General features: G+C 45.4%; 1 protein-coding gene across 2 annotated transcripts in view; it reads left to right on the top strand.

Moving 5' to 3' along the window:
- Positions 1 to 13,887, top strand: part of KAT6A (lysine acetyltransferase 6A) — a 70,725-nt gene extending 56,838 nt beyond the window's left edge. For both annotated transcript variants that reach the window (XM_077307082.1, XM_077307083.1), the window contains 5 exons: positions 743 to 974; positions 2,801 to 3,005; positions 4,028 to 4,759; positions 6,283 to 6,583; positions 8,783 to 13,887. In XM_077307082.1, coding sequence (XP_077163197.1) covers positions 743 to 974; positions 2,801 to 3,005; positions 4,028 to 4,759; positions 6,283 to 6,583; positions 8,783 to 11,427 — 4,115 coding nt within the window. In that variant the 3' untranslated portion in view covers positions 11,428 to 13,887. The remainder of the gene's footprint in view (positions 1 to 742; positions 975 to 2,800; positions 3,006 to 4,027; positions 4,760 to 6,282; positions 6,584 to 8,782) is intronic.
- Positions 13,888 to 14,329: the final 442 nt, after the last annotated feature.

Here is a 14,329-nt window from a genome sequence, read left to right as displayed (position 1 = left end):
TAAAGATAGACCATTGTTTGTGTCTGAAATAGCTCCTGGAGAGTTTATTTTGCTTGTTAACTGTGTGTGTTTGTGGGGGGTGGGGAGGCTTGATGCACATCTCTTCTTGGGAACTGCTTCATAGTGCTGAATATAGTCTAGTGAACAGGGGATTTCAGCTGTTGTGACTGGTTTGGCACTCTTACTGGCATTCTTAGGACATATTCATAGTATTGGGAAAAATCTGCCACCTAGTGGGTACTGTGGTATGAAATAAAAAATAAAACCTTTATCATGATGCAGTCAGAGGCCTCAGGGTGTGGCCTCCAAGGGCTTTTCCTGTTTTTTACCAGCGTTTGTTTCTGTTTTCACCAAGGTTTGTTTCTGTGGTGAAGCAGTTGGTAATTGACGGCTGGATTGCATGCTCCTTATAGAATCCCATATTCTTGCTTGGAAGGTGGCCACACCATGGTTCAGTGGTCAAGATTAGAGTGATGTCCTTCTTTGGTGACTGGAAGGAAAGTGAATGTTCTTCAGGGAATGGCCCTGAGCCCCCATATCTGAAGAGATAACGATGGCAATTTCATTTGCTGGGGTTATCACCGTAGCCCTTGAATTTCAGTCCCACTCTCCTAGCTCTTCTCCTCATCCCTACAGCTGATTCCAGAGCAAGTTCCCTTATAATGCTAGTCAGTGGTAGAACACAGCAGTGTGATGATACTTGGTCCTGAGGGTTGTTGTTTGCTTCCTTGTGTTCTCTTAGGTTATCTTTTATCAAAACGTGAAGGCCAAGCAGGATCTCCAGAGAAGCCACTATCTGATTTGGGTCGTCTCTCCTACATGGCTTATTGGAAAAGCGTAATCTTGGAGTGCCTTTATCACCAAAATGACAAGCAGATCAGCATCAAGAAGCTAAGCAAACTGACTGGGATCTGCCCTCAAGATATCACTTCAACTCTGCACCACCTGCGAATGCTTGATTTCCGCAGTGATCAGTGAGTTTAGCAGCCTTGTTATTTCCCTGACAAGATTTGTAGGCCTAGAAATGTCAGGGTCATGATCAAGGTCTAAGCTGTGTGTTCCTCATACCTTGCAGTAATGCAGAAACTGAGTACGGAGTTAGTCCTCAGAGCATCTTAGCTTTCACTTTTAGAAAATGAAAAACAAATATCTGGACCGGACAAGTTGCAAACCTGTCTTTGAAAATATGTTGGCAGCAGCTGGTAAAATCTCAGAAGACAGATAATTCTGGATAGAATCTCAGTCCGAGCAGGGGGATCGTGTCCCTCTTCATCGCCACCAACATAAATTATGCAACCAAGCCCAATGTTATGATGCATACTCTTCTCAAAATTTAATTGGCCGTGGTGCAGAATTTTAATATTACAAAGGCATATATTCCTGCTTATTGGATCTCTAAGCCTGTAGAACCCTCTTTTCTTCTCATAGTAGCTCTGCTGAAAAATAAGCAGGATAAATATGGAAGGACAGTTATGTAACTTAAATATTAGAGCTAAAATGGGTTGCATCATTACAGTGTCCTGTAGGGAGGGAAAGGGAATGTGATTAGTGAATGATGTGGAAAAAGGAAAGACGGGATTTTTTGCATTTTTCTTTTTGGAGATTCTTTGGGAGAAATTAGCATGCACAGCCTCTGTGTGCTGAATAGTAAGCCAAATCAAGTGTATTGAGTACATGTCTCACAAAATAAACCAGATGTAAGAACCATACATTCCTCAATATGAAGTCAGAAAACAAAACCAGGAATCACCAACACAAATTCAAGAATTAACCAAAACGGGATCCTAGATTAAGTTGCCTGCTTTTTATTTTTTAATTTATCTGACCCCTTTAACTAATTGGTTACACCTGGAATTGCCAACTTCTGTATAAATGTAATTGGTGTTAGCCTTCCATGGGCACCTTTTGAAAATCCCATACTATAATAAGCATCAGCCAATGTGATACACATTATTATCATTAGTTTTATAAGGGACCTATATATTGAAGGTATGTTGCTTTGTAGCTTTCATATAGTGCTTTTTGAAAGTCTGTGTTTAAATAGTATTTATGTACTCATTTAAGTATTCATTTACATAGTAGAGCAACAACTGATGAAGGCAGGCAGAAAGTGGGTAATTTAACCTAGGACCCCATTTTGGTTGGCTCTTGAATGTGTGTTAACATTAAATACACAGAGAGGAAACTACTACAAAATGTTGCTCATTCTTCCAGTGTTTATTGTTGGTATCAGTCACTCACCAGTATTTGGGTATCCCAGGTGACCTTTCTCTAAGGATATAGCGAGTGCAGTTCTGCCATAGAGTTGATGCCTTTCTCTGTGGACATTTAATTGGAGTGGCAGGGTGGCCTGGCAGTATGTGGTGATGTGCAGGTAAGACCCTCTTGAGAAAATTCATAAGTAAGTGGCAGAGGCCTGTTTTGAAGTCCAGATGTGAACAGTTTTTTTAGTTAGGACCCAGAAATCAAAATGTCTTGAGGAGAGTCCTGTGCATCTACACTTCCTATTTTGTATTCTACATCACTTCTAACCCTTCTCATGGTATTCTGGAATTCAAGTTGAAAGGAGCTGGAGCTCATAAAGGGATAGGCATGAAGTTAGGTTTGATTTGCATACCTGTGATATGTATGTTGCTGGACTACTGTGTCCTCAGACTGTTTGCTGCTCGATGCAAGTGATTGCGGCAGAAGCTCATAGATGCACCAGACTTTTGGTTGTCCTTTATTCCTCCATTTGTGCTTTGCTAATATGTACTCATAACATCAGCTGACAGAAGAATCTCTCTTCCCTCCACCCCAGATTTGTGATAGTTCGTCGGGAGAAACTTATTCAGGATCATATGGCAAAGCTGAAACAGACTCTTCGGCCTGTAGTTGTGGATCCAGAATGTCTGCGCTGGACTCCTGTCATTGTCTCAAACTCTGTGGTTTCTGAAGATGAAGAGGAAGATCTAGAAGAAGGGGAAAATGAAGAACAGCTGCAGCCAAAGGAGAGAGAGATAGAGGTCAGTGAGGATGGACACACAAAAGCTTGTATTTAACAATGGGAGCCATGGAGGAAGCTAAATAGAAGCACACAAGTGGAAAAAGTCAAAGTTGACATTATGAAGGAAGTTCGCATACCATCCCTGGGAGAGTAGTTTAGAAATTGTAGATAGGTGCTGTTAAAACAGGACTAAGTTAGAGCTGCTTAGAAACATGAACCAAGATTAGCATCCTTCACCTTTCCTTTGGTTCTGTTAATTTGCCCCATCCATGCATATGAAATAATATTATGAAATTATATCCATGCATATGAAATTATATTAAGTAAGATGAGCTATTAGTTCGTCTACTATTCGAAGCAGTTTTTGGCATTCTCAATCTCTGCAACTTGAGATATTTTAACTGAAGAGACAAGTAACTGGCTGTGTAACTGCATGCTTAGAAAGCATCGGCTCTACTTGAGCGATGGACCCACCTCTGAAGATAGGGATCACCTGCAATTTACCTAACATACCAAGTCAATTGTTCTGGGTCGAGTCCATGCCTCATTTACTTGGATTGTATCAACCAGATGAGCTGAGGCTTTCTGGCATGGGAAATAAGTCAAGGTAGCTCTAGTGCAAAAGAATTGCCCAGAGAAGAGAAAGCATAAGAACTGGGAGTCTAGGAGATGAGAAATCAGCAAGCTAAGGACCTAGAGGATTATTGGTAGAGGGAGTGGTCCAGAACAGTTAAGGAAGACCAGAGGAAAGTTTAGGAGGAGCAAGCTGAGAATGGGAAGGAAAGAAATCAATATAAACAGGACCTGCAGAGATGAGAAAGACCCAGGTTCACAGACTGATCCATCTAGATCAGGGGTAGTCAAACTGCGGCCCTCCAGATGTCCATGGACTACAATTCCCAGGAGCCCCTGCCAGCATTCTTTGTCTGCAGGCTTCTGTGTTGAACTGAAACGGTCTTCCTTAGATCTTTGCTGGCTATTGGAATTAACCTTTTGAGGAGAAACTTTGAATGTACGTGTTTGTTTTTTTGTTTGTATTAGGTGATGAAACCTCTTTGCTGGGAGAAAAAAGAGAGAGAGCCTTACTTTCCTTTAGAGAGTGAAAAAAAGCCAGAAGTCATCACTCCAGCCAATTCTGTGCGGCCAAGCAAGCAAAATCTTCCCCTGGCTGTTCTTCCTGCAAATAACCAAACATCACGGAGGGGCCGATGGAGTCGGAAGGGAAAGAAGCTTCGTGAGTCCTTCACTGAGAAGGATTCGAAACTGCTTTTGGAGGAGAAGTCAGCGATGGCCAGAGGGGGTCGGTGCGGAGAGTGCGAAGAAAAGGCAGCAGCGGCTGCTGCTGCAGCTGCAGCTGCCGCCTCTCGGGGGAGATTTGGGGAGAGTGAAGAAAAAAACGCTTCCTCCCAAGGACAGTGTGGCAAATGTGATGAGAAGTCTCCTGTGTCCCGGGGGCACTTTGGCAAAGATGAGGAGAAATCTGCTATCTCCCAAGGGCAATACAGCAAAGCTGAGAAGTCTTCTGTCACCCAGAGGCGATACAGCGAAGGCATGGAATTGTGGAGGGGGCAGCTGAAGACCCCTGAGCCCCTGAAAAGCAGGATCTCCGAGGAATGTGAACGGTTGTCCCGGCGCCACAGCGAGGGTGACAGGACACTGTTGAGGCACTTCAGTGAGAGCAGTGAAGATGAGGAGGAGGAAGAGGAGGAGGAGCCTGTTAGCCCTTGCTCCAATTCCCCTCCAGTTCTCACCAAACCAGCATTAAAGCGCAAGGTGCGTCCTTCATCCGTGATTATTTCACACTTCTGCATGGTAGTTTTTTTCCCTTACATAGTTCCGCTTCAGGAAGTCTCTGCTACAAGGCCCTGGCCTCTGTTATGCTCTTATATCCCAGGATTGCCTAGTGGAACTGTTGACTTGGCTGCTTTCTTAGTATATGTGGTCATCCTTGGGGTTGTGCGTACTTGTCTCAGAAGGGGAGAAAAAGATTTGGGAGTGGAGGGGCGGCAGAAATCTGAATACAGCAACTGTATAAATTATACAGATAAAAACAGATACTGCAGCTTGCTTATGTTGTTTGCGGTTCTTTCTGCTTCACATAAAGGAGCAAGGTTCATCAGAAGGCAAGGAACGTTTGCAGCTTGACTATTTAGCCCAATCACTGGCTTCTCATTTTTCATTGCTCCCCACCTTTCCAATTATATCTTTTCTCCCATAGAAAAAATATAATAGGTCTGGTGTGGAGTTGCTAATTAAAATATTCTCAAGAGTGTGAATTCTCCACGCGGCATACATTGTATACTGTTCCTGTGCTCCAACATTATGCACATAAGCCTGCTTATGCTGCCTTTGGCAATATTATGAGAGATGTATTTTAAACATTTCTTTGTGTATTAAAATACGTGGAGCTGTCCTTAGGTGAAAGTAGACCCTTGTATGCTCTGGTCACTCCCATTTTTTCCTGCCCTTACCTTCAGCTTCTTGTATTAAAACAATAACTTTCAAAATGGACCAACCCCCCCCCCCCCCCTAGTTAATAGTCAAGTAGAGTGGACATTGAGAGGACAGTCTCTCTCTGTCTGAGGTGACGCAGATTGGTTTGCTATCCTGCTTTTCCTTAAGGTGGGAAGAAAACTAGTCTACAGTACACTACATCTTCGGCTTCAGAATCTCTCCATTCATTCTGCTAGAGAAGGGTAACTGGGGCAGCCAGGATAATGGCTCTATTCTGTTCCCATAAGAAACTGCAAGTGAAAATAATCTGAATGCTTGCATTTTATCTTTCTGCAGCAGAAACAGATTTTTAACATTTAGGAGGAAGGACTGAGGGAAGTAGAGGCCATTCACATTGGAATTCAGTCATTTGTATCAGAAGAGTTAATTGAAATGTGGTTGCTCTATCCGTGTCTGTTCAAGTAGGAAGCCCCTCTTGTCTGCAATGTGCTTTTTTAGGACCAGAGCTTTGTCAATGCGCTTCCAGTGGCCAGTGTGTGTCTGCTTTACAAAACAAAAGTACAGACACAGAATGAGGGAAAGTGAAACTGATCAAGGCGTATGTTCCTTTCACATCCAGTCCCTTTGGGTTGGCTGATGTTTTCCTTGTGAGATCTAGGAGCTTAAAAAAAATTGTTAAGGCAGGCATTAGATGCCAAATTTTATATTTATGTGGTACGTCTAGAGTACATTCACCTCTAGAGAACTGGGTTCAGTGTCTTTCTGGGTTATTTGGCTTGTTTTGGTCTTCATTTGGTTATTATTCCCTTTGTTATTCCCTTTGTTTTGACTGTCTCTTTCAGAAGCCAATTCCCCGGAAGAGAAGAGTCCGTAAGCGCAAATACCACAACAGTAGTGTTGTGACTGAAACCATCTCAGAAACAACTGAGGTCCTAGATGAGCCTTTTGAGGACTCTGACGCAGAGAGGCCCATGCCTCAGCTGGAACCCACCTTTGAAATGGAGGACGAGGAGGATGAGGAAGAAGAAAGTGAACTATTTTCTAGAGAATATCTCCTCCGTCTCTCACAACAGGATTCTTTCAGGCATAGGCCCTCCTCCAAGAAGGGGGCTGAAGCTGAAGAGGAGTCCGATGATGCCACTGGTATGTTTTGTGGAGATGCTTCAGTTCTTTAGCAGTTTTCCCCCTCTCTCAAGTTCATCTGAAATGCACAGAATTGGCCAGCCTGAGCAGTTTATGAGCTTATCCATCAAAAAGCTATGCACTTTGTGGCAGCAGGAGTTGTGTCCAGCAGGAACCCAGGGCACGTGCAGAGGAGAGATGCTGCAGGTTTGACAGATAAGACCAGGAAAGGAAGGATGGCGAGGGTTAGCCTTTGAGCTTGGCACCCGTGGGACTTGATAAATCCTTGCGGTTTGGTAGAGAGGACTTCAGAACACAGACACTGGCTAGGGATTCAATGAGCAGTTCTCACGCTTTTTCTGCCTAGCCCTACACCAGGGGTAGTCAAACTGCAGCCCTCCAGATGTCCATGGACTACAATTCCCATGAGCCCCTGCCAGTGTTTGCTGGCAGGGGCTCAAGAGAATTGTAGTCCATGGACATCTGGAGGGCCACAGTTTGACTACCCCTGCCCTAGACCATATAAACAATACCTAAAACTATAGGTGCGTTCAAAAATCTACATCACCTTTTCTCAATTTTTTTACCATTGCGAAACTCCTGAAACGTTCTTCAGGCTTCAGAAACCCTGGAAGTGGCACGATCGTGCAGAATATGGTTGGGAAGCACAGTTGTGGACACACCCACCTGGGGCCCTTCCCACCCCCTCCAGGCCCATCATTGGCTATGGGGGGGGCAGGTCAACATGACCATATATGGTCATACTCCCCATTAAATGTTTAACAAATTTTAATTATGTATAAAAAATAATTCCCACCCATTTGGGGAACCTTCCAGGGATGTCAAGAAAGCCTGGCCTACATGAACCAAGGGAAGGTGATTGTAAGCTGCTTTGAGACTCCTTCGGGTAGAGAAAAACTGCATATAAGAACCAACTCTTCTTCTTCTTCTACATAATGAATTATGTCCTGTACAAATGCAGGTCTTTGTTTCAAAGGGTACTTGTGCATATCTACCCTCCAAGTCATAGTCTGGAAACCTAGAGCCGTAGAAGCCTTTCTAAGCTTAGGGTTACTGGTGTTTCTTAAGCATAGATTCCAGTGGGTAGCCGTGTTGGTCTGAAGTAGCACAACAAAAATAGAGTCCAATAGCACTTTTAGGACCAACAAAGATTTATTCAAGGCATGAGCTTTTGAGCGAATGCACTCAGAAGCTCACACCTTGAATAAATCTTTGTTGCATGCACTCAAAAGCTCATTCGTTGAGTAAATCTTTGTTAGTTTTAAAGGTGCTATTGGACTCTATTTTTGTTGTAGTGTTTCTTAAATATGATGAACAATCAAGATCTGTTTAAATTTTTGTATACCAATGATGATTGTATTAAGATGGCAGCCACTAAGCCCAGATGCTATTTTGAATGTATCTTTTAACATGGGGGTGAACTGTTTTCATAGCAAACATGCAATTGCTGTGTTTTATTAACTAAGGCAGCACCCTGCATGCTAAGGATTTAATTATCAGGTACTGGGCTTTAATGCTAAAGTATTACTTGTTTTCAACACAAGTTAAATGATTAACACTCTTGTAAGTAGACTCACCTGCTTTAGTTCAAGAGGGCCATATGGCTGCCAACCATGTAGTTCTGTAGTGCACGGGACAAAGTCCCGAGCTGGAAGAAAAAGCCCTCTAGGAAACCTGTGTTGGCAAAACACATGTGGTGTTTGTGACTCTCCGACGTGGCTTCTTTTGTTTCTGATACCCAAGCCTCAGAATCACAGGGTTCTCAGACCACGACCTTTTAAATTGTACATTAATAGCATTAAATTCTGGAGTATTTTAACCTTTGGGCCTCAGTGTGTGTGTGTTAAGGGCACCATTACAGTATATGTGTATGTGTACTTTGAGGGCCTCTGCTCTGATTTGGTGCTGTGACAGTCTAGGCCTGGTAGACCAACTGCAGCCCGATGTGGGTATATCTTAGATATGTTGTCTTTTTCATTCCCTTTAAAGATGTCCTTACTTTTTGTTTTCATGAAACTTAAGTAACTTTCTGAGCTGCTTGAAGGTAAATTATCTCAAGGGTTTAGTAATATGCAAATTGTATTTAAATCTTTTTTTAAAAGAAAGATTCTTGATTAACCGTGGGTTCTTTAATTGGTTGGCTGCCTTAGTGATTACGAGTCCAGCAATTTCAGTCTGTCTTTTCCCCATCCTTTTCAGGTTCTCCTACCTTGAAACCAGTCTCTGTGTTGAGAAAATGTGAAGTGAAGGATTCTCCACTCCAGCCAGACACTTCCACCCCTATGAAAAAGAAGAAGGGCTGGCCAAAGGGCAAAAGCCGTAAGCCCATCCACTGGAAGAAAAGGCCTGGCCGCAAGCCAGGCTTCAAACTGAAGAGGGGAAAGATCCTAGTACCTGCCCCAGAAGAGGCAGCTGATCCCATGGAAGTAATTTCAAAACCAGGGCGCAAGCCCAAAATCCAGGAGGAGGAGCCTGTTGAGCAAAAGGAAGAACTGTTGCCTGTGGTGGAGGAAAGGAAGGAAGAAGGCGAGTCCATGGAAGTTGGTGAGCTGGGAGAAGAGGAGGAGGAAGATGCCCCTGCCAGTGAAGCAAGAGTGGTTTCTCCCATAGATAGCAACAACAGCCCAGCGGCAGAAGTTAAGGAACCTGAAATGGAGGAAGAAGTAGAGAAACCACAAGTCCTAGAAGAGCAGCGGCAGTCTGAAGAAGAGCAGCAGGAGATGGAAGAACCTGAGCATGATCAGGAAGAGGAAGAGGAGGAGGTTGCAGCAGTGGCAAACCAGAACGAAGATCATGATGCAGATGATGAAGAAGATGATGGCCACATGGAGTCTGCCAAGAAGAATGAACTGGAAGAACAGGCCATGAAAGAGGGGCTGAAGGAAGAAGCAGATGTCCAGGAGCCTTTTTTAGAAACAAGCACACAGGGCAGTAGGGAAGAGGATGCCAAGAATAAGAGTGAGGCAGAGGCAGATTCTGAGGAGGAACAGGCATCCCACGAGACGTCAGTGAGCTCAGATCCTGTCCCTGGCTCCGAAGATGATCAAGAGGAAGAGCAGCAGACTAAAGAGGGACTAATTGAACTCAAGGAAGAGGAACAGATTCCTCACAGCGAACTGGATCTCGAAACCGTCCAAGCCGTGCAGTCCTTGACACAGGAGGAGGAGAATAACGAGCACGAGGTGGCCTACCAGGACTGTGAGGAGACCCTAGCAGCTTGTCAGAACCTGCAGAGTTACACCCAAGCTGAAGAGGATCCTCAGATGTCAATGGTTGAAGACTGCCAGGCTTCGGAACACAACAGCCCCATTTCCTCTGTCCAGTCTCACCCCAGCCAGTCTGTGCGCTCTGTCAGCAGCCCCAGCGTGCCGAACACCCTGGAGAGCGGCTACACCCAGATCAGCCCAGAGCAAGGCTCTCTTTCCGCACCTTCTATGCAGAACATGGAGACCAGCCCCATGATGGATGTGCCTTCCGTATCAGACCACTCTCAGCAGGTGGTGGACAGCGGCTTCAGCGACCTCGGCAGCATCGAGAGCACAACGGAGAACTACGAGAACCCCAGCAGCTACGACTCCACCATGGGGGGCAGCATCTGCGGCAACAATTCCTCCCAGAGCAGTTGCTCTTACGGAGGCTTGTCCTCCTCCAGCAGCCTCACCCAGAACAGTTGTGTTGTCACTCAACAAATCGCCAGCATGGGCAACAGCTGCAGTATGATGCCCCAGGGCAGCGTCCAGCCCACCACAAACTGCAATATCAAGTCCCCACAGAGCTGTGTGGTCGAAAGGCCTCCAAGCAACCAGCAGCCGACAGCACAGCCCCCGCAGCCTCAGCCCCCGGCCCAGCAGCCTCAGCCCCCGCCTCCAGCACAGCAGCAGCAGCAGCAACAACAGCAACAGCAGCAGCAGCAGCAGCAGCAGCAGCCTCCGTTGTCTCAGTGTAGCATGAACAACAGTTTCACTCCAGCCCCGATGATCATGGAAATCCCAGAATCCGGCAGCACTAGCAACATAAGCATCTACGAGAGGATTCCTGGGGATTTTGGTGCCGGTGGCTACTCTCAGCCCTCAGCCACCTTCAGTTTGGCCAAGCTGCAGCAGCTGACCAACACCATCATGGACCCTCATGCCATGTCCTACAGCCATTCGACTGCTGTGACCTCCTATGCAACCAGCGTGTCTTTGTCCAACACAGGTCTGGCGCAGTTGGCTCCATCTCACCCATTGGCCGGGACACCCCAAGCACAAGCCACCATGACCCCCCCGCCAAACCTGGCCTCCACCACCATGAACCTCACCTCTCCCCTCCTCCAGTGCAACATGTCCACCACCAACATTGGCATCCCCCACACCCAGAGGCTTCAGGGGCAGATGCCAGTCAAGGGGCACATCTCCATCCGCTCCAAATCGGCACCCCTGCCCTCCGCAGCTGCCCACCAGCAGCAGCTCTACGGCCGCAGCCCTCCGGCGGTCGCCATGCAGGCGGGTCCCCGAGCACTAGCTGTTCAGCGTGGCATGAACATGGGGGTGAACCTGATGCCGACTGCCCCATACAATGTCAACTCCATGAACATGAACACCCTGAATGCTATGAACAGCTACCGGATGACCCAGCCCATGATGAATAGCAGTTACCATAGCAACCCAGCTTACATGAACCAGACAGCCCAGTATCCTATGCAGATGCAAATGGGAATGATGGGGAGCCAGGCTTATCCCCAGCAGCCTATGCAGCCAAACCCTCATGGGAATATGATGTACACTGGCCCCTCCCATCACAGCTACATGAATGCTGCTGGGGTGCCCAAGCAGTCTCTCAATGGACCCTACATGAGGAGATGAGCAGGATAAACTTGCGAGCTTAAAACTGAAAATCTCTCTATAAATAAAGGAACCTTTTATACTGACAAACCAGAGACAATGGACCTTTTTCCAGTTAAATATTGCTGTAGATCTTAGATGGGGTTTTGTTCCCTTTCAGTTTATTTTATTTTATTTTGTAGGGGGCCTGGTCTTTATTCTTTCAGAGTTTTTTTTTTGTGGGGTTCTTTTGTTTTGGGTCTTTGTTTTTCCTTCACAATCCTGAAACACTTCACAGTTCAAATCCATTTTTAAAATGGGGTTTGGTGGTTTCTTTTTGTTTCAGTTTTGTTTTCAGGGAGGGGATTGAAAAACGTGCACAAAATCTATTCCCGAGTTCAGACAGAGTATTACTTTGCTGACCATCCTGACAGAGTGGGTGTACAACGGTTACCTTCTCACTTTTGGATGCCATATCCTTCCTCTCTTCCCCTTGTGCACAGCTCCCAAGATGGTCCTATCTCTAAAGGTTACATCCCCTCCCTCCCTCCCCTACTTTCTGTTCCCTACTTCCTTCTTAATCAAGAGGCTCTAATGTGGTGACTGAGGATGGGACACAGACCGCCCCCCCCCCCAAACAAGCTTTCCGATCTAACAAAGCCGCTTTTGCCACTCCCCGAGAAATAGGAACTCTGAACGGTTTATTCTTCTCCAGTTCCTCCCCCTCTCTCGCTCTCTCTGAACTGAAATTCAGTTTAAAAGCAACCTTTTCAAAGTGTGCCTGTTTCTTGCGCACCCTAGACAGATTCTCTCAGTCTGACACAAGCAGCAGCATCTTAAGGGGTAGAGGTGTGCCCCTGTTGGGTTGGGGGGGAGAGTGGGGCTCCTCAAGCACGAGGAATTAAAGGTGGCTGTGCTTAAGGGCTGCAGATCTAAAGGCCCCATGTGACTTCTGGTAGGGCACCCTTGGAAGATGAAGTATACATGGAGACAGACGTTTGTTCTCGCTGGCCTGTGACTAGCTTGTAGGGAGAAGCCTCCGGGCTTGTTTTGCCTTCCTCCTTCCCGGGACGAATAGCATCACTGTGTTCCAGCACCTTGTTTGTTCATCCATTGGGGTGTCGTCCTCATCTGCGTGTTTAAGGGTGGGCGGGAGGGGAGGTCGGGAACGAACATCAGGGAGGCAGACAGGGCAGGACAAGTCCAGCCGGCGCAGTCCACCCATCCTGCCACGGTCAGGCCAGTGGGCACACCATCGGCTCCAAGGAGGGGGGAAACGTAGCTTATCCTTCTATTGTAAAGTTCTCTCTGTATATTCCTGTAGAGCTTACAGATGCACTTAGATTGACTTAGATGTGTAAAGAATTTTTTTTTTCTTCAAAGAAACCTGAAAGGCAGTGGCGGGTGGGGGCGGGGGCGTCAGCTGCACTAAAACGGACTTCCTCTTATACTGTTGAATATGAAAAGGCAGAATTCCAAGGACTTCCAGCCCTCATTTTCTCTTAGTTCTTGAGCATGTGTACAAGGCTGTGTAGGACCCAAGTCCCTGTATATATATATATGATTCCAGGCTCACCTTTTCTGTGTTAAAAGGAGACCCTTCGCTGCCCTCCCCTTCCCAAATTGTCTGCTCTGGCATTGCTTCCGGGTTGCAGGTGGGCGGGGTGGGGGCGGGTTTGTCGGGGTGTCAAAGGCAAAAGCTGTTGAAACGAGGGCCGTGAATTTTTTTTTTCGGTTCTTCTTCTTTCTTCTTTTTTTTTTGTCTGCTGTTACCTTTTTCGGTTTTGGGTTTTTTTGTATGGTTTTTAAAAATCAGTCGGGCAGCTCCCTTTTTTTCCACAAACCTTTGTGACTAGACCTATTGTAGAGAACCAATGTTCTTTTCTATATTATAAAAAAAAATTATCCAACACAGTAATATTGGTACCTGTCATTTTTTTTCCACTTCTGTTTAAGAAAAAAATAATAATAATGTATTTTTAGCAAAATAAACTTGGGTAAACTTCTAAAAGAAATTTAAAAAAAAAACTCACTGTTAGTGACTTTGATGCCTTTTAAAAAAAAGAGCTTTTTCATTTCATTCCATCTTTAAAATTTTTTATCTTTGTTGTAGAATATTAAAGACTATTTTAAGAAAGATGAAAATTCTCTTTAAAGAGATCTCTAGAGTGTGTGACTAGAGCTCCAGATGCCTCTAAAGCCGCATGTACAAAATGAAGCCGCGTCTATTCCTGTCTGTTTATATTTGCTTTTCCTGTTTTGTAACTTCTTTGTACTTTGTTCTTGGTGACTTGTAAGCTTAAAAAGGGGAAGGGGTGCCTGGATGATTTAAAAGAAAATCCCTTTGTGATTCTCCATGTCATGCGCTCCTGGGCCGGCCGGCCTCCCTTCCTCTCCTTGTATGTAATATCACTTTTTCCCTCCCCCCTTTCTAGCAAGTACTTTCAAAAGAACTCTGTACATTTTAACATAAAAAAATAAATTATGTTGAGCCATTTTGGATGTCTGGTTTTGCACATGGAATTTTTCTTCCTCTGAGACTCGGGAAAGTTGAACCCAGCAGGCAGCCCTGTGGATCATGACCTGCCTGGCAGACAGCAGGTGTGCATTTCTGCTCAGGTAGTCTCAAAGAGCACTTGAATCCTCCTTTTCTCACAGGACAGCAACACAGATCTTGGTTGAGTGACTTTTTCTGAGATGCAAGCGAATCAGAGCAAGTTTCAGAGGGATGCATTAGGAGAACCTTGTTGCTGTTTGCACAGGGGAAAGGTGGGTGGAGAGTCCTTTGCTAAAGGGGGAATCTGAAGCAAAGAATGGAAAGATGGGAAGCCCCTCTCCCAGTTGGCTTATTAAGTTTCTGATCTGGCCAGCATCTGTAGAAATGCCAAGTTCCATCTTAAACCAGGAAAGTGTTTGTTTTAAAACTGGCTTTATCTCCTTGGAT

This window comes from Paroedura picta, chromosome 12, assembly GCF_049243985.1.
Source record: "Paroedura picta isolate Pp20150507F chromosome 12, Ppicta_v3.0, whole genome shotgun sequence".
In the NCBI taxonomy this organism is placed as follows: Eukaryota; Metazoa; Chordata; class Lepidosauria; order Squamata; family Gekkonidae; genus Paroedura; species Paroedura picta.
This window is presented reverse-complemented; position numbering and strand designations above follow the sequence as displayed.